The following is a 21,350-nucleotide window of genomic DNA, read 5'->3' as shown; positions in this document are numbered from 1 at the left end:
TAAGCTAGGACTACCTCAGGCATGGTGGTATATAATGTCTAGGGTCCCTGTGTATTCTCCCCCAACCTCCCCAGCTGCAGTTCAACAGGAGAAGTCTTGGGTGGGAAAAACACACTTTCACCAGTCCATTCTGTCTGTGATTGTTATAGCAAACCAATATCTGAAGATGAGTGTTGGATAGGTAATTTTGGCTATATGGAGAGACAATAAGAGAAAAACAGCCACTCCAGTTAGGTACTTCTGCAGTTGTTGTGTAAGGCTTCATCCTTACACATTTGGTCATTCCTCCTAGAGGTGGGCAGGAACTTCCCACGAGATAACACTAGGAACTGATCAAAAAGACCTTTTCCCTTTCCCAGCTGGCCTCTCCTGAGGTATGCTAGTCTGAAGTGGTTTGTCTGACTGGACTGGAGATCCCTTCTGTACACAGCAAGCAAAAATCAGCCAAGGGAGCTGCCACTGGCTGCTTTCTCCTGCAGAGGGCCAAACAAATTTTCACTCATGACTCAGAACATGGGTGCTTCTGCTAGTCTCAGCATCAGATCACTGCCTCAGTAGAGGGCAAAACACTGCAAGGTAACACGCAAACAAGCAACAGACTGGGACAGCAACAGGGCGGTGCACAGCCCAAGCCCCAGCCCTACTAATTTCCCTGAGAGATGCAGAATTTGGAAGTCTCCTCCAGCTGGAGTGCAGGTGTGGGAGGAAAGGGCTCCTGCATGCCTCTTTTCCCATGCTTGTATATATCTTTTATCAGACTGGAAGCAGGAACCAGAGCTGCCGTACCTTTCTTATCTGCTCTGATGGCATGAAGAGCCACAGGCCAGGCAAGAAGGACCATGATGGCAATTGCCCCTATGTGGAGGTAAGGAGCTGTGACCTGGCAAGGAGAAAAAAAGAATTTTAGTCAAAGGATGAACTGTGGAGACAGATGGAAACAATCTTATTAGAGCTACAGTCCTTACACCTGGATGGGCTCCTGCTGCAGATACCAGCAGTCAACCTCTCTCCCTCACCTCTGCTGGATCCCCAAACACCTCAGGAGTCAGAGGAAAGACAGGTGCCCCTGACCAGGCCAGGGAGGAGTGTGTCCCAGCCTAAGGAGTGCTCCTCAATTCTTTACTTTCTCCTGAATCAGCTGAAGGGGACACAACTACCCTCCTCCATGAGGACATGATGCCACTACTGATATCAATAATCTGTGAGCATCTTTCAGTTTAACCCAATATAAACTACTCCAATCCAATCCCATCCAGGCAATAGCTATCTCCACACCACACCATGCTGCAGTTAAATCATTAAATTGATGTCAACAAACCTGAGTGATAAAATGTGGTATTTACTAGCTGTGGTATGAAACTATCTACTGTGATATAATAGAAGCAGATATATTAGATGATATTGCTGGACAGTTATAGTTAATAGATGTGATTTTTTTTAATCCTAAAGATTAAACAAGAAGATCATAAAACAGGAATCACTTCTATGCTTAGCATGAATGCATGAAAAGAGTTGGAAACCAAGCAGAAATACAGAATCTGAACAGTTGTTGGTCTAACACATTTTTCCTAAAACTAGGCGAATTTGAACTAGAAACCAGTCCATTTTTTTCTCATGCCCATCAGTGCCCTGTGGCAAATATTCCAGCTAGAACTGACAGTTACTATGGTATGTGCTAGGAAAAAAAAAACAACCCTTCAGATGCAAACCTTTCCTGTTTCTTAGTCCTGATGCTCAATTCTCTAAGCTGGAAGGGTTGAAGAAAGCAGCAGTCACTGGGACATGTTACTGCACATGACACTGCCTGCCCTGGACACCTGACACCAACATCTCCTGGCCAGAAGCAGGATTCAGTCGTGCAAGCAGAGGTGCCATCTGAGATGTCCAGAATACCTGAGATAGATTTGCTGGGCTAATGGACATGGCACAGTATCTACAAGAGGTTCATGTCCTTTGGGAACAGCAATGGGAGGCCATCTCAAAAGGCATGGACACCCAAAATAAACAGCACCTTTGGGGAACCCAAAGGCTCTTGTGTCGCCTTCTCCTCATCCACATCCCTTGGTGTCTGTCAGGGGGAGGAGAAGCTGATGGTTTGTCATTACCTTTGCCAGTGCATAACCCAGTGGTTAGCGACCTGTAGAACAGGAATGTGCAATTAACCATTCCCTACAAACACCACATCTTCAATTCCTCTGCCAGTCCACTTGCATTGCGCTCCCAGCCTTCACAAGCACCAAGACACATAGGGGAGAGGTAGCAGACCCAAACAGCATAAAATCATAGAGCTGTAGAGTGGTTTGGATCCTGCAAAGCAGCTGTGGAGTCAAAGGCTACATGCTTCTTCCTTCCCAATACAAGTGGGGACCTGGATGCTCAGACACTGAGCAGCACTGGACAGCTCTTGCCTCCACCTTCAGATCTGGTGAGAGTTGAGGAGGCCAGCAACTATGAACTCTGACCTCCTGCATCCAGCATTTTGTCCCACCTGACACCAGCGTTCTCCGCTGGCTCCCCAACAACCCAGTGTGCTCATGCCCTCAGGAGATTAAGCTCTTCTGAGTAACAAAAGACTGAAACTGTGCTGTACCAGCAGATTGGGATGAGGGAGAAAGTTCATGTTTCAGCAAACCTACCAGCCTAAGGGGTCTGATTTACCTGCCCTGGACAGCTGAAATTTAACAGTACACCTAAATTTTTGAGGAGGGAAAAGAAAAAAGGGCTTTAATTTTCTATATCTTTCCAAACTGGGATGTGTTAAATCACATAGCTTGAAACTCAACCTCAGGAAATGTAAAGTCATAATAAAAGTTTTCTCAGGATGTACCTTGCTAACAAAAACCATGTGAAAGACACCCACCATACGGGGTATCTTCTGCCAATTGTCACAAAATACTCCTTTAAACAAGCTGCTCTTTCAAATAGACCTCCTAACCCCCCTTACCTGGAATGACAGACGGACAGTTTTCCGGTGATCTCGCCAGAGTATGGATAATGCAAAGAGGGATGCGAGAGAGAAGCCCAGGACGAGAAAAGTCCCAATCTGGGGGACACAAAGAAGACATAAATCAGCCTCAGCATTTCTGCATAGGGTATGCCATCCATCCTAGTCACGGCTAATTTAAGCAGCTGGAAAAATTGTTTCAGATGCATGAGATTGACTGTGCCAGTTCAGAGACAGAGAGATCCAACAGGTCTAAAACCAAATCCACAATGCTATCAGTATGGCAGGACTGATTTCAGGAGTTGGATACTCACTAAGTCAGCTCTCAGGATTCTCTCTGTAATCAGTGGAGAAAGAGGAATTTCAGAGGTGATCCATTCCTGCTTGCATTATGGTGGAATATGCCTCTCTCTCTCTATTGATATAGATGGAGCCTAGGTGATCAGCTTACATTAAGTCCCTAACCTGCAGATGGGATTCATCACTTCTAAATTTAGAAGTGACAAAATCCACGCAAAAGGGACAACAACACAACTTCCTTGTTCTATGAGCTGCCTTGTAACAGGCTTCAGCAACAACAAACCCTCCCATAATTAAGAGATGAGAGCACTTTTTAACCAAAAACGTGAGCAATGCCTCAGTCAATTCTTCAGCTTCTTATTCGGTTTGGTACCAGCACTTTGGTAATGGCACACATTTCTTGGTATATCATCTTTCTGCTGACAACTAAAGGTAATTGCACCAAGGCCCTAACCATTCTTCAGGGGATCTTCTATGGATCAATACTTTAATAATCTATCCCTAATCCCTTGCACCCAAGAATGCCTCTTTTTTATTATTATTCTTTTTAAATTTTTTTTTTTGGTTGATTGGTTTTTTTACAAATTGTTCTACAACTTTCTGGTTCTTCTAGAACCCATTTTTCAATAGTAAAGATCACGCAGTTTCCATTACTTAAATGAAGCAGCACAGGATCAAGCATGTTCAGCTATTCCCTCCCCCTGCAGCTTTTGCAATCACATTGCATCCTACCCTAAACTGCATGGACAAAGAATCATTTTTAAATGCCTCACATAGCCTCAAAAATTACTTAAGGAAGATTATTCTAACCCATAATTTTATAGCAACAAGTCCTTGATAATTTGTTTCCGTGCCTTCAAAACTCCAAAAGGCATTTCCCAAATCCTAGAATTAAGAACTACAGAACAGTTTGATTTGAAAGGGACTTTAAAGATCGTCTGGTTCCAGCCCCCCTGCCATGGACACTAGATCAGATTTCTCAGGGCCCCATCCAGCCTGGTCTTGAACACTCCCAGGGAACCACCCAAAGACCAAAAGGCATAAGGCACCAGGATGCCTTGGAAAAGCCATCTTTCTCTCCTGTGGAGAGAGCAGACACTTTTTTCACTGTTGCTGGGGTCTGATCCAGAAATTCATGCAGTGTTTCTCATGAAAACTTTGCTTTTGACTTCATATGTAGATGTGTCAAATACAGACATCTTCACCTGAAGAGTCACTGCAGGCACCTTTTAGAGTCAGTGAGGGAAAAAAGGTTTTTTGAGTGTTATTCATCTTTTCTTAATTTAGAGGCTTATGACCAGCTGGATGAATTGCATCCTCAGAGGATTCATTTCCCTCCACTGAGTTCAAAAGGAGTGTGAGCGATCAGCTCAGGTGGAGATATCATTTTCATGGGTATCTCAATCTCATAAGATTAACCTCTTCCCTCTCTTCCTTCTCTCCCATAGTCCAAGAGGTTCTCTGTGCAAAGAAACACCACAGACTCAATTAAAAGCATAGATTGGAGTTACCAGAAAGCCCTGACTCTCCCCACCTTGTGACTCCAGTGCAGGTACAGCTGCTGACCTTCTGCGAGTAAACACATCGCAAGGACCTGGGAAATCAAGAAGAGATTGTATGCATCCTGGTGGAAGGTGTGACCTGTGCCCGTGAGGCACTTCTGGAATTATTTTGCATTGGGAAGTTACTTTACACTAGGTCTTCCTGCACAATGTCAATGTTTGCAAGACAGGTGTATGGAGAGAAAAGTTTAGTGCTACAGTAAAAATGTTTCTGAAATGGCCAAGCACATATCAACACTGCCCTTCAGGATCAAAGACATTTTTCCAGGTAACAGATAATTGGGCACTTTGGGGTACTTGCTTACAATGACTTTTTGTGAGGAGAGTCTCTAAAAGAGGCATGATGGCCAGGGTCAATTACTATTGTATAAACCAATACAGCACTAACCTTCACTATTTTCTATGCATTTATTGTGATTAGAGGCATATCGACCACAGGAGAGAAGTCCAGGAATTAAAAATGCCCCAGAGCAGCACAAAAGTACAGAGCAGACAGCAAAAAAGACAATTCTTCCACATTAACCACAGAGAATGTAAGAGACAGGCACATCTCAGATCTGTCTCGGAGAAAAGTGTCTTGAGGACTAAATGACTCCAGTTTTTGGTGGTTGGCATGTCCCTTCCACCTGATGGCAAATTGGAGCCCTTGGGAAGGGTTCTTGTGAAGCATGCTGCAAACCCCAGCCAGGACAGAGGACAACCCAAGATGCCTTGAACACCAACAAGCCAAGAATGAGGCAAGTCAGCCCATGGTTCTCATGCAGAGCTTCTTCACATAGTTCCATACCTGAGTAACCAGTGAGTCTGGAGATAAACTTCACCCCAAGAAACACTTTGCTGTTGTTAAAATGCACAGGTCTATTCTATGCTCAGGAATCTAAATCCCTGGGGAAACTTCCCAACCACTGTAAAGGATCATTTTGGGACCAGTATCACCAGGTATCAGGGTTTAGAGAAAAGTATATTAGTAGACACCAGTGCTCCACTGAGGAGGATCATTTATGATGCAAGTCCCTCCAGACTGTAGGATAGTGGGATTGCATAAAAACAAGATATATAGATTTGGGGGAAGAAGGTCTTCTCTCCTGAAACTCGACCGCAAGTCGTTTCCTATTCATGTACAAACACACTCTCTTTCCAGGGTCATGCTGATTTGAAGCAAGACACAAAGCCAGGTTGGATGGGGCTTTGAGCAACATGGTCTAGTTGTAGACATTCCTGTCATGACAGGGGGATGGGAGTTAGACATCTTGAAGGTCCCTTCCAACACAAACTATTTTACAATTCTGTGATAAACTCAGCAGTGAATGTAAGTACTTCTTGACATGTTGGTTTCCTGTAATGCACTAAATTCCCCCAGTATAGGATGAGTAACTTGGAGAAGTTGAGAGAGAACTGAAATACTGCTAAATATCTTAAATCAGCCCCAAGGAAACAAGCTATTTCAGAGTGAAAAAATGAGAGCAAAAAGCCACTCTGCTCCTTTGCTGCAAGTGATGTTACACAAAGGCCTGCATACAGTAAAGCCAAATATTTAGAACATTCTGAGCCAGAAGGGACACACAAGGATCACCAAAGTCCATCTTCTGGCCCTGTGCAAAATCACATCAAGAATCACACCATGTTCCTGAGAGCATAGTCCAAATACTCTTGAACTCAGGGCACTCAGACAGACTTGGTCCCATGACTACTTCCTGGGGAGCCTGTTCCACTGCCCAACAATCCTCTGGGTGAAAAACCTTCCCCTAATTTTTAACCTAAATCTCCACTGATGATATTTTATTATATTCCCTCATGTCTTCTCACTCATCTGTCTACTCCAAATTACTTCCACACACTTTCTGAGATTGTCTAATATAAGTACAGAGAGCTTAGGTGATCAGTGTGTTTCTGACTAATACTGCCAAGGTTAGAGTGAAGGTCCCTCTTGCCAATCCCATCATCTCCAAGAATCTTACAGCCTCCAACTCTTGCATTCTTCTCTCCTTTGAAATGAGGTGTGGAAGTGTCTCCCCTCCATCTTCTAGCTGCAAAGTGAGGATTAAGGGATGCTTCCCAGTGTCAAGAGAAATGGATTCACTGCAATGCGAATTTCATTTCTGTCTCCCTCTTTCTGAATGGCTGCATTAACCACAAGGTTCTTCTGCAAAGCGTGGACAGGAGATGCTTAACTCCACTCTACTTCAGCATGGGAACTATCCCATGTAATCATCTCAATACTTCTGGTGAGGTGTGGGCAGGCTCTGAACCTACACTACAAGGACGTGCAAGCATGTACTCAAACACTTGGCTCACGTGAAACATCTGCTCACTCAGATGTTCATAGCAGCTGGATTCATTCACTTTATGGCAAAAAACTCAGAAGTTGTCTGGTACCCCAGTCTCTTAGGGATGGAGTTTTTTGAGGTCACATTTTGGATTTCAGTGTCAATGTACTATTTTGTGTCTTCTCCATCTATGAATGAAGAGGCCACAACACATCTGAACCTCTTCACTTTGTACAGTCACAAGTCACCTTCTCACAACCCTTAGAAAAAACATGGCTGAACTGCAGAGAGGCAAATGTTATCTGTTGGGATTTGAAAGACTGTACAAGAAAAGATTTTTCTTCTCCACTGAGCATAAAAAGTTCTGTAATTAGACCCCTCAGTTTAACCTTTTAGCCATAATGGGGATGAGAAAATTGTCTTGGGGAGTGGTTGAACAATTGACTTAATTGAAATTGATTGTGTGAAAAAATGACAATCATGCATGTGGATGGAGAGCATCTTTTTCCAGACAGTTAGTGCTTTCTTGTGCAGCATTTTCTTCCACCATTTGTGGCTGGTGGGCAGAAGTCTGTATGCTTCAGTGGGTCACAATAAGGTCATGGAAGAAGGCTTGCAGGTTCCAGCTGGGCGCCATCAATAAGAGAGGGTATGGTGTTCACATGCAAAACTAGACCAGCTACTGGCTGATATCAAATCTTTCTGCTCCAGCAAGGGCATCAGGGTGTTCAGTTCATGCAAAACACCACCAGAAAACATCACCTAGGTGAAGGTACTCTCCATCCAACACTGTTCAACCAGAACTTGGGATGTAATTAATCATGGCAGAAACCTATTTGGCCATCAGTTGTCTGAAATGTATTAGAACCATGCACCTATATTATAGTTCCCAAGCTGAATGACTTATTTAGATGTGGAAGGGCTGAGTTACTCTTACCAGCCCTGATGCTCCCAGAGTTTTCCTGGGTGGTCCATCAAAGCCTTCAGTGAAAGGGAAGCTATGCAAACATTGGTGGAGGGGTGGATTCCTGGAGAGTTCTGGATTCCTAGAGTCCTCCTCTGAAAGAGCCCTGCTAGGATGAGCTTTGTTAGCCATGGTTGCTACAATACCCTTCATGTTTTCAGATAGCAGGAGCGTAAGTGGTGGCAGTGATATCTTTCCTTGCCCTGCTTTCCCTCAAGACCCAGTAACATTTAAGTAGCAGCCTCACATCCCCAGCACCCACTTCCCAGCATGGATGCATGCAGCAGTCTTGCTACAAAGGACATGTTGGCATGTTTAAGTTGTCAAGCAGGAAAAGTGTCCTCAGAAACACCCAACAACTTTGGTTGGGTCACCTAACAGCTTCATAAAAGCAAGAAGCAAATGGGCCTTCCTGGCAGGGGCTGTTCCCAGAGCAGAGAAACCTCTGAAGTGTTTCTCCTGTTGTCTGATACCATCCAGACTACTTGCATTCTTTATCCATGCTCACCCTTCTGAGGAAGGCAAATGTTGTTAGCCTCATTAGACAGAACTGAGAGGCTTGAGAGGAAGAGGATGATGCAGCTACATAATAAAGAGTAAGACCAGGACTGAAGGAAACTGTGTAGGACACCAATTTCACCTCATATCCTCCATCTTCCTTTCTGGCTTTACTTTGCCCATTACCTGCTCTGATAGCTTGTAGTCACCATATTTATAGTGACAAAAACCTGAAAATGCTCAAAGAAAGTCCACTGCTTGGACATTGGCTGACATTTGGATCCAGACAGAGCATGACCAAGCTGACACATCAGCCCCAGGGGTCTTCAGCCTCTTTAACCCCAGGAAATTCTGTAAAGCCAGTTTCTAGCATGGGTTATGGTGAGTTAGTCTGATCCTGAGGTTGACTCCAAATCCACAGCCTGAGCACCATCTCAGATGTATCCATGTCATATGGGAATCTCTGGAAAAGCTCTGAGTTGCCCAAAGTAGTATTGCAACCACAAACTACCCACACTACTCCATGCCCCCTGGGAAAGCCAGGTAGGCTTTGCTGAATAATAGTCCATGAGCCCTGGAGCCATCATGGTGCTGCAAAAGCCTTGTAATTAATTATTGTTGTTAGTCCCTTTCAGAGCTCAGTCAATCCACATCTCTTTCAATACTCTTGATCGCTGTGGGCATGAACAAGAACCTGTCCTATTTGTCACTATGGGGTTTTTATGGTTGGCACTAGAATAAAAATTCTATTTATTTGTACTTCATCAGGAAAAAAGGACCCCAGAAACCAATTGTGTTAGGTACTGCATGGACAAAGCCAAAGGAAGTTCCCTGTCATGAGCAATTTACAGACTGATTGTATGATGACACATCAGAGAATGGGCAAGAACAGCAGGAATGGAAGATAAAAGCTGGTTGTCTTGGTCACAGAGGTGAGACAAAGCCATAACCTCACCTTCAGCACCTGGCATTTCCAAATGAAAGTCAGAGCAGGCATAGGACTGATGTGAACTCTAGTGCCTGGAGTCAAAGTGAATTCTTGGCCTATAGATCTGGATGAAGAAGGTGGAAAAACAGGTGCAAATCTGTCTTTATTTGAGAGCTTTCTTATGAGGGAAAGAACAGAGAAAAAGGATAATTAAGTAGAAATTTTAGGAAAATTTTGGGGTTGGTATGGTTCCCTAACTAAAGCAGACATCATATCAGAAAATTTCACAGGATTTGGAAGAGTGAAGATTTCAGGAACCTCTTTCAGCATAAACTTCAGCAGTGTTTTGTGATCGCATCTATAGCCTCTACCTGGAGAAAATCCCCCAGCAAAGCAGAGTCAGTCAAGTGAAAAAGTTCTATTCTCCTTCCTCTCGCAGACCTTTCTATCCAGGATTAGAAGCATAACTCAGCCGTGATGACGTATCACCACCACCACATGGCTCAGAGCCCCATATTTCCCTGCTGCCAAAGCAACAATTTTTAGTTCCCCCTAAATCTAAATCCAGACACTGCTGGGTCAGCTTTCCTTGGGTTCAAGGAGGAATTATATACATTTATCAAAGGGAAATCATTGAAAGAAATGACACCTGGCTCAGAGACTCCTGAGCTGAAACTGGTCATTTGCAGGTAGATACAGGGAGAAAGTACTGTAAATACCCATTGTATTCCAGATCATCTCCCGACTTTCACTGTCTAAGGATCATATGGAGGACTAGACTGAGCTTTGGTCTGACACATTAAAGCCACCCCTATGTTCACCCTTCAGGACTACAAATGAAGGTCAGCTTACAAGGAGCATTACTTACCAGTAACAGTGAGATGTATGTGAACAAGACTGCAGCCACAATCAGGATAAGAAGAGACCAGAGAAACCAGTAGCCCAGGTTCCCATAGTTATACCTAAAAATAAACCAATGAAATACTGTAAGAATGTTTTTGGTTAGCATGTGGACTAGAGAGGACCAACAGCCGCCTTCCTTGAAATTCTGAAATTTTCTAAGCAATGAAACAAAGAAAGGAGGAGGAGTAGCCTACGCTGTAACATGCAAAAGTGATTAGGAACCTCCTTCCCAAAATCCCTGATTGCATTAACCATCAGACTAAAACACATTATTATACCTTTCCTTCCCATAATATTTGAGCAGCTTTAATTTAATTTTAGGGGCCAGATTTGCATAACTGTTGCATATGTAGTACAGAAGGAAAAGATATGCATAAATCCCTGATGATTATTTCTTACTTTTGAATTTGGGAACATGGAATTCTCTTTCAGTGAGACAGCTGGTGCAATGCCTCTGATTCCAGCCACTATATTTCTTCACATGGAGTGGTGGAGAAAGGGAAGGAGGAAAAGAAAGACTCAGAGAAGGAAAGATTATTTAGTCCCTTCCATTCACAACTTTTGTGACAATGATTGTCCCCTTTCTCTTAAATTCACACTTACACCTAAAAATTGTACCCAAGCAAAGAGCAAGTCTCAGCACCTCCAGAGTCACTGGACATTCAGTTTGTATACTGTAACCAAGAGTTTAAGGTGCCAAATCTTTGCTTCATGACTAAAGTGCCCTGTTGCATCAGAGCTGCTCCAGAGGGTGTTCATCCCATCCCAGTCATCCTAGTGACTGGCCAAAGGGGTGGGAGAGGAGGAAAAGATGGTACTTACCAGTCAAAGCTGTTGTAGTCATTTTTACCTTCACCCCACGTGTACAGAAAGACCAGAGAAAAGCAGAAAGCTGCAACGAGCAATGGGAAAAACATGCATTCCCGCTGGAGAGGGAGAGGAAGGACAAGCAGTCAGAGCTACGGCCAGCCCAGAGCAATCAAAGCAAATGGCAGGTACTTTCAGGCTGTCCCTAAACATATGTAGCTTGGTGTTGGAACTCTAACTGAAGTAAATATGGAGGGGAATTCCCATCCTATCCCTTGTAACCAGGAAAATGTCCTCAAAAGCATACTCTGTACTACTCACTCTCATGGAAAACTCATTACTTCCCAAATGAATGGGATTTTAACTGCTTCACATGAGAGGAAATTGCACTGTGGAGCAACCTTCTTTGCAATTCTTACTGCCCACCCAACCTTAATGTTACTTCTTTAATTTGATTCTATGGCTTTGAGATGTTTCACTGGCCAGGAGAGGTTGGTGCAAAGTCCACATTTATTAGCTGTGTGGTGGCACAGACAAATTGAGCCTGCCACAGAAGCAGCAATTCATCAAGCATTTAGACCAAAATCTAAACAGTCCAACAGATCCCAGTGGACTCCAAACGATATTGGGCTGGGATTCCATGTCATCAACCCCTTGTCTGCTCAGACTTCCCTGCCCCAGTACAGAAATCCAAGTCTGTGCTGACTCGGAGCTCACTTACCATGTTGCAGCAGCATTTCCCAGGCTCGGTCCTTTCGCGCTGGTACCGCTTCCAGCGGCAGCTGTAGAAACCAGCCAGGCAGGAGATGAAGGGCTGCTGCTCGTACCTCTGCAGCAGGCTCCGACGGACCACCTTCAGCTTCCCAAACTTCAGCCTCTTGAGGGTGGTGGCACTGGCCTCCATCTGAGTGGCTTTATCTCATCTTCCTCCTGAAACAAGAACACAAGTTTAACGGGGAGACTGTTGGGCAAGCTTTCCGTATTTGAGAAAGGAGAGAAAGCTTTCCCAAGCAGATGCCGAGACCAGCAGGAAGTGATGCTGAGGACATCCCAAGTAATTTTATATACCAAAGTGAGATGGTCAGCTGAGAAGGACGGTCACTGCAAATCCTCTTAGCAGTCAGTGGTGCTGCTGGTTGTAACCTAGGTGCTCTGAGTCACCTTTGATGGTTTACCTCTGCCTCCTTTTGCCTATACAGGAGGTTCTGGGAAATGAATTCATTAACTTAAGCACATGTCAAGTTATGTCATATGAAGCTGAAACTAGGATTAGCTATGGGAATTATTCAGCATCACTGTGACCTGTTTAAAACATGCTATCAGTTTAACTAGCTCATGTAAAAAGGCACTAAACCCCCCAGGTACACAGCTCTCTTATCCTGGCAAAACTGCAACACTGCAGAGACTGATCCCTTAAGAAATAGTTATTACCTGGCTGAAACAACTTTACTTGGAACTGATTTTCAAGTGTAGAAAGACCAACTGCAAGGATGTACATGTGGGAGATCTATTCATAATCTTTATTAAAAACAAAGAACTTTGTGGTAAATTGCAACCACTGTAGTTACAGTGAAGCAAACAGCACAGGGACTAGTGCTAGGTGAAGAGTGGTTCACCCAGCAGGGCACTACCAAGACTTCAAGGAAGGATTTAGGAAAACAGTTTTGTGTGGGCATGTAAAGAAGCCCCATTATACAGCTCTTCTTTGGAGTCAAGTTAGTCAAAGATTTTTTTCTGTAGTGTTAAAAGTGCCATCACATCATTGAGTCCACATCAACCATGTTCAAATCCTGGAACACCTGCTGCAAAATCCCAGCTTAAGACTCAAGATTTCCCTGGTTTTTCAGATGTAATAACAATGATTTAAGAAGAAGAATAAACAGTTTGCTGCACTATACATATGGATGAAACATAGACGTGTAAAGGGTTTGGAAAATAACTCAGATCCCAGTGGAAAAATCAGTGCATAAATCCTTGCAGACTGACACATCCAAATAACTGACCCGTTTGCAGAAAGCACAAACAAAGCAGAGACATCAGACACAAGTTAAAACATAAAAGACACTCCCCTTGTACTCTTTCCAAATGCCCAGCCTATTGGCAGATGGAGTACAAGGAAAGAGGACGGAAAGGAAACAAAAAGGGGATTCCGTTTGGACCAATAATTATTATGCAGCACTGAGAATGTCATGCCCTGAATGCCTTCCTGACACAGATGTGTCTGTCCATTCAGGACAGTCATAGGGAATCACACACACTTGGATCTGGTGGGGTCAAGCCATCCCTAGAAGCTCAGCAGTGCCAGATCCTGGCACCAGCAAGTCATCCTTAGTAAAAAATTGATGCCAATCTCATGTGGCAAGGTGGTGATCCTGCTCTAGAATTCCAGAGCACCGCTGGGGGGATGTGGCGCAGATGACAGCTGATCTGGCCGGTTTCATCAGCTGGCCTAAAGCACACCTGGCATAAACCCAGCAATTACCAAGTAACAGCCACAGCTTTTGAATTTATTTTGAATATATGACCCTTCAGAGCTCTTACCAGAAGGCTGTCACATGCCATGGGACTGCAATATTTGTTACCTCCTAAAAGGATCCCCCAAAATATGAGTTCCTGTATCACCAAAGTACAGCATCCACTCTTGCTCAGCCCTTGTCCTTCAGCAATGGGAATTCAGGACCCTGGACCAAACCCATAAGTTTTACTGTCAAAGGTTGTTTGCTGTCATTTGGTTACTCACATTCCCGGGTGTGGGTACAAGGATCACACATCAATAATTGTCTATGAGCACACAGGATTTGACAGGAAAACTGATTATGGAGAACCTGGAACACTGCCCACATATCTGTCTGGCTACAACAGCATGCCAGCCGTTAAATCTAGGTGTTAGTTTACCCCACATGAAACTGTCAGTGATGGAGATCCCACCATCTCTCAAGACAAGCTGAATAAGTCCTAACTTGCTTTATAATTAAAAGCTGGCAGGTTTTTTCCCAGTGTCTTGTCCCCTCTATTACAGTTAAGGACATTATTTCATGCCTTGTCTATCATGGATACAGTGAGCAACTTAAACTCTTCCTCTGTTAGGTATTACAAGTACTCACATATGGATGTCTTCCCTTAAACCTTCTCTGGCCTCAACTATCCCAGCTTTTCTAGTCTTTCCTTGTAGGTCAAGTTTCCTCCTCCTGAGAGTATCCTTGTATGGAGTGCACAGTCACCTGCTATTTGGGATTTCTGTGGCAGTTCCCATGGGTTTTGGCACACAGTAGCCACAGTCTGTCCAGGCTACACCTGTTCACCCACAGCACAGGCTACTTGATACCTGCAGCATCCAGTTTCTCTCATGTATCAAACATCATCTGGCCCTGAGCTTCTGAATACTTAAATAATTTACCCTAGACTCACCCCCAGCAGAAAGAGAAAGGTTTTTTCATTTTCATCACACAGTGACAGAATTGTTTGGATTGGAAAGAATTTTAAAGATCATTCCACTAGACCAGGTTGCTCAGAGTCTAATCCACTCTGGCCTTGAACACTTCCAGGAATGCAGCATCCAAAACTTCTCTGGGCAATATTAGAGCTTCATCTCAGAGTACTTATGACACCACTATAATTAAGAATTTCATTGCCTCCTGCCTTAGTCTTTCCAATGAAGTCACCTTTCCAAATCCATGTGTTATTGGGAAAGGGACAGCTCATTGCAGCAGAGCCTGGGGAACGAGGGAGAGACAAACACAACCTGCTGTCCACAACCACCTCCACCAGCCTCCAGTTCTCCCAAGAACATCAGGCTGGCCAAAGAAGAGCAAAAAAAGATGCCTTTCTCTCTGGCATCCCCTGAATCCCCATTGACCCTGCTGCCCAAGCAGTATCACTATGGCAATAACACCTTTCAGTATTAACTAACAAGAGACTGAAAAACATAACTTGTCGCCTGCTTTAAACTCTAGCTTCTGCTGGCATCCATCCATCCCTCTTTTCCTATCCTTTCCCTTTTTTCTTTCCAGAGACCTTTTCCCTCCTCTCCTAGCCCCCGACAGACAGAGTGATCTAACTCAGCTGCTCCTTTGAAGCCTGCAAAGGGCCAAAGAATTCTACAAAGGCAATAACCTCGGACTGACATTTTATCTTCTCAAGTAGAGGACAGATGGTCTCTAGCATAAATCCACTCAGGTAAATGGACACATAAATGGAGACCCTGTAGCACCTTCCAGTACCTAAAGGGGTTACTATTGAGCTGGAGAGGGACTTTTGACAAGGGCATGGAGTAACAGGACAAGAGGGAATGGCTTCAGACTGAAAGGAGGTAGCTTGAGATTAGATCTTAAGAAGAAATATCCGTGAGTTCTTGTCCAAAGCAGAAACCATCCTGTCAATTCTCAGACCATATTTGATCCAAGGCTTTTGCTCCTTCTGCGTATACAGGGCTCACCTGGCAAATGGGAGCCTTTGAGCAGCTCTGCCCACAGCTTCAGAAACTGCTGGGTCTCTGCTGAGGAATGAAGCATAAGGCATACTTGAGGCACTAGAAAAAAGGTGATGCTTGCATGGAGATGCAAAGGAAAGAATTGACAGGGAGAGGGAAGACCAAGGACAGCTCACCAAATTTGAGGCTGCTCACTCTAAAGGCAGTGACTCCTAAGAAGAGCCCACCTCCCTCTACAGCTCTGCAAGATCCATGTATTGCAATGCATTTACTCTGCGCTGTTGCTGATTATCAGCAAACAGTCCAGTGGCAACTCCTAGGACAAGTCGAGGAAAAATCCCTCTTAGATGTGCCAGGTCTCACATGAGAATGAGGAAAACAGAGACAGACACAAGGACAGTCAGAAGGGTGCTTCTCAGTTAAAATGTACTCATATATTCAGGCACGCCATTGTTCTCTTTATATGTGTCCTTCCAAAGAGGCATCACTCCCCCCTTTTACCTCTGCATATTTTCCCTGGTCTCTGCCCCCAGGTTCATCTCCATCTTCTCAAGTAATTGTGTTCCATTTAACACAAGCTCCCTCCTTACCAATCAGCCACCTTCTAGGTTCTGCATGACCCTCTGTCCCACGGTTTCATCCTTCATGGTTTCATCCATGGTAACCAATTGCCAGTCTGCTGCCACAGCTGGGACAAGGCAATTAGAAGCCATAAAAAAATTATAACTCCCAAGATCTGGCTGAATCTGCAGTGCCTCAGACCACATCAAACACTGATACATTTGAATTCACAAGCATCTGATCCCAAGAAAGATAATATCCCAGTAACTCGGCCCAACAACCACCTAAGGGGCAAACAACACCGAAACAAACGACAGATGCAGAAGCAAAAAAAAACAGTTCAGTCCTTGGCAGGACTTAGCAAGAGGCTTCACAGTCCTTGCATCTAGATTTGAAGTACGGTTCTCTTAAAATTCAGAGATCGTCTGCAATTCCTGCCCATCTTTACCAAGCAAAGTTAAATGGATAGAGAAGGGAAACAGCAAACTTGCATGCATTCACTGGAAAAGCCATGGGAGTAGAGAGCAAGCAGGTAAACACGCATCAGTAGGATGGCAAAGTTTAGGACTCCTTAACAAGTGAGGCATGAAAGCAGTAACATATGTTTTTCTGCCCCATAAACCCCAGGCACTTCAGGTTTTTTCTATGGCAAACAGAGACTTTGCTTGCAGATAAGAGTCCCCATAATCACAGGCAGTCAGACAGAACTGCTGCTTTCCCACTGCTTGGCAGAGAGTGAGGAAAAGCATGGGAAATAGCCTGGGGGGATGAGAGAGGAAAGAGAAGGAAAGAAAAATCAGGAAATATGTTCAGCCACACTGAATGCTGAAAGCACTGAAAAGAGGAACCTGCTTGAGAGGCCAGCGCTTAAACAAGGATTAAAATCTTGTGTCTTTTTGGGCACTGGGGCTGGAGCTTCCATCTTCCAAGGGGCAAAGGTACGGCAGCCAAACCTGGCATTGCCCTGTAGCTTTTTCCCCTGGGGCCTCCTGAGCATATCTTTCCTTTCCCCTGCACCGAGTGTCCCCCGCCCCGTACCTAACAACGCCGGGGCTGTAAGGCGGGGCGGCAGCAGCGGCGGCCGGGGCCGAGGGTCAGCTCAGGCCGTCCAAGGGGGAACACCAGGAGCGCAGAGCACCCGCAGCGCCGGGAAGCTCACGGCGGCGGAGCGGGCCAGGAGCGGGCGGAGCCGGGAGCGCCGCGGCGGTTTCGAACCGGCCCGGGAGCGCGAGCGGCGGGGCCGGCGAGCGGGACTGGCGCGGGACTGGCGCGGGAATGGCGCGGGAATGGCGCGGGACTGGCGCGGGACTGGCGCGGACTCTCTGGCGGGTAGCGGCTGTCCCAGCGCTTGTCCCAGCTGTTCTCTCAGCGGTTGTCTCACCGGTTATCCCAGCGGCCGTCCCAGCGGTTCTCTCAGCGGCTGTCCCAGCCGTTGTCCCTGCGGTTCTCCCAGCAGTTGTCCCAGCCGCCGTCCCAGCTGCTGTCCCACCAATTGTCCCAGCGGTTCTCCCAGCGGTTCACCCAGTGGTTATCCCACCAATTGTCCCAGCGGTTCTCCTAGCGGTTCTCCCAGCGGTTATCCCAGCGATTCTCCCAGTAGTTGTCCCAGCAGTTTTCCCAACGGTTCTCCCAGTAGTTGTCCCAGCAGTTATCCCAGCGGTTGTCCCAGCGGTTGTCCCAGCGGCTCTCCCAGCAGCTGGCAGAGGCAGGGCACTGAGGCGCTCCAGCACTGGCAGCAGAGGCCACAGATGCCTCGAGACGAGACGATCAAGAGGGGACCTCACCCCTAAGTGTCTGCGGGGAGGGTGACAAGACGATGGAGCCAGGCTCCTCTCGAGAAACTGGTGCACAGGAAGCTCCACCTGAGCAGGAGGAAGAACTTCTGTACTGTGCAGGAACATGTTGCCCAGAGAGGTTGTGGAGTCTCCCACTGGAGATACTCAAGAACCACCTGTGCAATATGGTGCAGGGTGATGCTGCTTGAGTCGTGACGCTGGACTAGATGATCCACTGAGGTCCCTTCCATCATGACCCATTTTGATTCCATGATTCTGTGGTTGCAGGCTCTTTCCAGATCTTAAAAATACATTTCCCAGTTCGCTACAAGAAGAGAGTTGGGCGAAAAAAATTACATGGACAACAGGAGTGATATGAGGGACACGGAGATGGTCATTTCTTGGCCTCTGAGCATGGCCAGCTTCTCCTAAGAAAAAGACAACAGAAAGGAGTGATGCCCACTCTGCCCGTTCCACTGTTTCCAAGGGCTTTGGAGAGAAAGTGAATCCCATGCCAGGACTAGGAGATTCCTTGAACCTGAGCTGAACCTCTCCAGCATCTGCAGCTCCTTAGGCTGGAGATTCCTGCCACCAGTCTTTAGGGCATCACTTCCTGGCCTTTCCTCTGGGATTCTTTCACAGCATCACACCAAGAGAAGCAAAGGAGTAAAACCTCCTGGCAAGCTGCTGGTTGATCACCGTCACCATGACCTGCACACAGATCTTGCCACTAGCCAGAAAGGCCAACAAAGAGCATCCCTTAAACCTGCATTTCTACCCTACAGTCTGCCCAAGGCTCTGGATCACAGTCTAGGATCCCTTTTATTTGACTATCATCTGCCTTCAGTTCTTTTTCAGGAAATTAATGAGATGTAACCAAGGAAATGAAAAAAAAAATCAAATCAAATCAAATCAAATAAAGATAGTCATAACCTTCCTATGATAAAGAATATCATCTATATCCTCTCCCTGACAGATGATAATTATAATTTATCAGTACAACCTTCAGCAGTTGCTTGATAAGCCCTGGCCTGGGATCCCAGGGAGTGGTATAGCCTGGGACAAAGACGTGCAAGGCATGTCTTGTGCATTGCTTATCTGTTGGCTTCTGAGGTGGAAGAACACAGCCATTAGCAGAAAGAAGCAACAGGGCTTTACTTAGGAAACAACCAAATACAAATACATGTGGATGTAGAAGGGGTTAACAAGGAATTACAGCTCCTGCGACTGCAGGGACAATGCTTCTCCATTCCATTTGTTGTAGTACACCTCTAACAGGCAGTGGCTGTGGCTTCCAAAGACATGGGGAGGTTTCCACCAAGGTTCATGCCCTGCCTTTTGGAACATCCCACCACATTTTGAACAGACAAAAACAAACAAGCCCATTTCAAATAAATACTGCCAAAATCCTGTATCTATACACAGGGTCTTACCCCATCACAGAGGACATCCAGCAGGAGCTGTGCTGGAATGGATAGTGTGCCCTGCTCAGCCACAAGTGCCTCAGCTGTGGGTACATGCTTTAAGGCAAGATCTTCTCAGGCAACCAATTGATCTTCTGGGGTCAATTTGAGAAGCCCATGAGGAGCCCCCATGGCTAAGAATGAGTGAAACAGGTTTGGAAATGCTGCTGCAGCCCCAAATTTCTAAGCATACTCCTACATGGTGAAGCAAGCCTCACTTCAAGGTGAGATCTATTCACCTTGAAACAAAACCCAACATGAGAATTTAGTATACAAAAGGCATCTTAATCCCTGGTTTTATTCCAGAGTGATCACCATAGAAAATAAAGCTGTAAAGTTGAAACATATTTTTTCACAAGGCGGCTGGGGCCGAGGCTGTCCAAATCCCTTCCCCAGAACTGCTTAGAGTCCATTTCCTCAAGATACCTCTCTCAAGAGTCTCACACGATCAGAGGACAGCAGCACATCTCCTGTGAAGACAAACTGAGAGAGTTGGGGCAGTTACTAACTTTAAACTGAAAGAGGGTAGGTTTACATTAGAAATTAGGAAGAAATGCTTCACTGTGAGGGTGGTGAGGCACTGGTACATGTTTCTCAGAGAAGCTGTGGCTGCTCCATCCCTGGAAGTGTCCAGTGCCAGGCTGGATGGGGCTCTGAGCTACCTGATGTAGTGGAAGGTGTCCCTGCCCACGGCAGAGGGTTTGGAATGAAATGATCTTAAATTTCCCTTCAACCAAAACCATTTTATGATTCTGTGTTTGGAGTATGTTTGTCCCCAATGTCCAGTGCCCAGTGACGGCTCATTATTCACAACTACTTGCAGAATCCTTAATCCTTAATCATACTTATCATCATTAGAAATTACAGCTGTTTTTCTTCATTTTCAAAGCACTTTGCAGGCTACATTAACAAATGTGTGCCCAGGAAATGACTGGCCAAGTCTCAGAGCATTTACAATGGGTTTTATACAAATGCCTTCAGCTTCACATGGAAACAGGCAAGGGGAAATCATCATGTTTGTAAAAGGGTCTCAAAGTGCTACAATAGATTTTCTCTCTCGCCTGCTAGGAGCAAAATGAGTGTTTTGAATAAAGCTGAATAGTTGCTAAAAGAGAAAGAAAGAAAGAAAGAAAGAAAGAAAGAAAGAAAGAAAGAAAGAAAGAAAGAAAGAAAGAAAGAAAGAAAGAAAGAAAGAAAGAAAGAAAGAAAGAAAGAAAGAAAGAAAGAAAGAAAGAAAGAAAGAAAGAAAGAAAGAAAGAAAGAAAGAAAGAAAGAAAGAAAGAAAGAAAGAAAGAGAAAGAAAAAGAAGAGGTGGAGAAAAGTTTTTTACAAACGCCATGTCTTTGGCTGGACTCAGGCATAATCTGATCCAAGTGTTCTTGAGTACATGGGCACTTTTCCAGTACTGCAGAATTGAGCATGACGGACAGGTATCTTTGGCTCTGTTGGTGCCAGACTCCTCAGCAGAGTCTTTCCTCTGTTTTTGACCCAAATCAGCCTTCCTATACCTCATATATAACCCGTTATCTTGGGTTATACAGCACTTCTTATCTCAGTCTTGGGTTCCCACCCCAAAAGGACAGAGCCCTTTGGGGAAGCCAGCACCCTGCCCCTTGGCAATACAGGTAAGCAGAAGTAGAAATTGGCCCCAAAAGGGATCAGGAACAGCCACTTTCCATCTGTGATCACACAGAGACCTTCCATCCCCAGCCAGATGCTGGTCCCAGATGGCAGCAGCAAGCTGTCCACATCTGGGTGTCACTTTGCTCACCCAAAGAGGGAATCAGGAGCATGGCTGAGGTTATACCTCCCCAGGTCAAGCCTGAAAACACGGACTCAGCATGACCAGTTTGGGGTGAGATGCTGCTCCCCACACTTCAGCGTGGTCAACAGCAGAAGGGAAGAGTTTTGTTCTCACTGTGCCTGTGGTCAGGCAGTGTCACCAGCAG

General features: G+C 45.3%; 1 protein-coding gene across 1 annotated transcript in view; it reads right to left on the bottom strand.

Moving 5' to 3' along the window:
- GDPD4 (glycerophosphodiester phosphodiesterase domain containing 4) overlaps window positions 1-20,871 on the bottom strand; it is a 30,886-nt gene extending 10,015 nt beyond the window's left edge. Inside the window, exons 1-7 of the mRNA XM_041461928.1 lie at window positions 20,859-20,871; window positions 11,895-12,100; window positions 11,189-11,292; window positions 10,332-10,425; window positions 4,779-4,838; window positions 2,945-3,043; window positions 787-880 (exon numbers count right to left, since the gene is read on the bottom strand). Of these exons, the coding sequence (XP_041317862.1) occupies window positions 787-880; window positions 2,945-3,043; window positions 4,779-4,838; window positions 10,332-10,425; window positions 11,189-11,292; window positions 11,895-12,077 (634 nt within the window). The 5' untranslated portion in view covers window positions 12,078-12,100; window positions 20,859-20,871. The remainder of the gene's footprint in view (window positions 1-786; window positions 881-2,944; window positions 3,044-4,778; window positions 4,839-10,331; window positions 10,426-11,188; window positions 11,293-11,894; window positions 12,101-20,858) is intronic.
- Between the last annotated feature and the right edge of the window lie 479 nt (window positions 20,872-21,350).

Source organism: Pyrgilauda ruficollis, unplaced genomic scaffold (genome assembly GCF_017590135.1).
Source record: "Pyrgilauda ruficollis isolate IOZ18807 unplaced genomic scaffold, ASM1759013v1 scaffold158, whole genome shotgun sequence".
In the NCBI taxonomy this organism is placed as follows: domain Eukaryota; kingdom Metazoa; phylum Chordata; class Aves; order Passeriformes; family Passeridae; genus Pyrgilauda; species Pyrgilauda ruficollis.
Note: the sequence above shows the minus strand (reverse complement) of the source record. Positions and strands in the feature narration are given on the sequence as shown.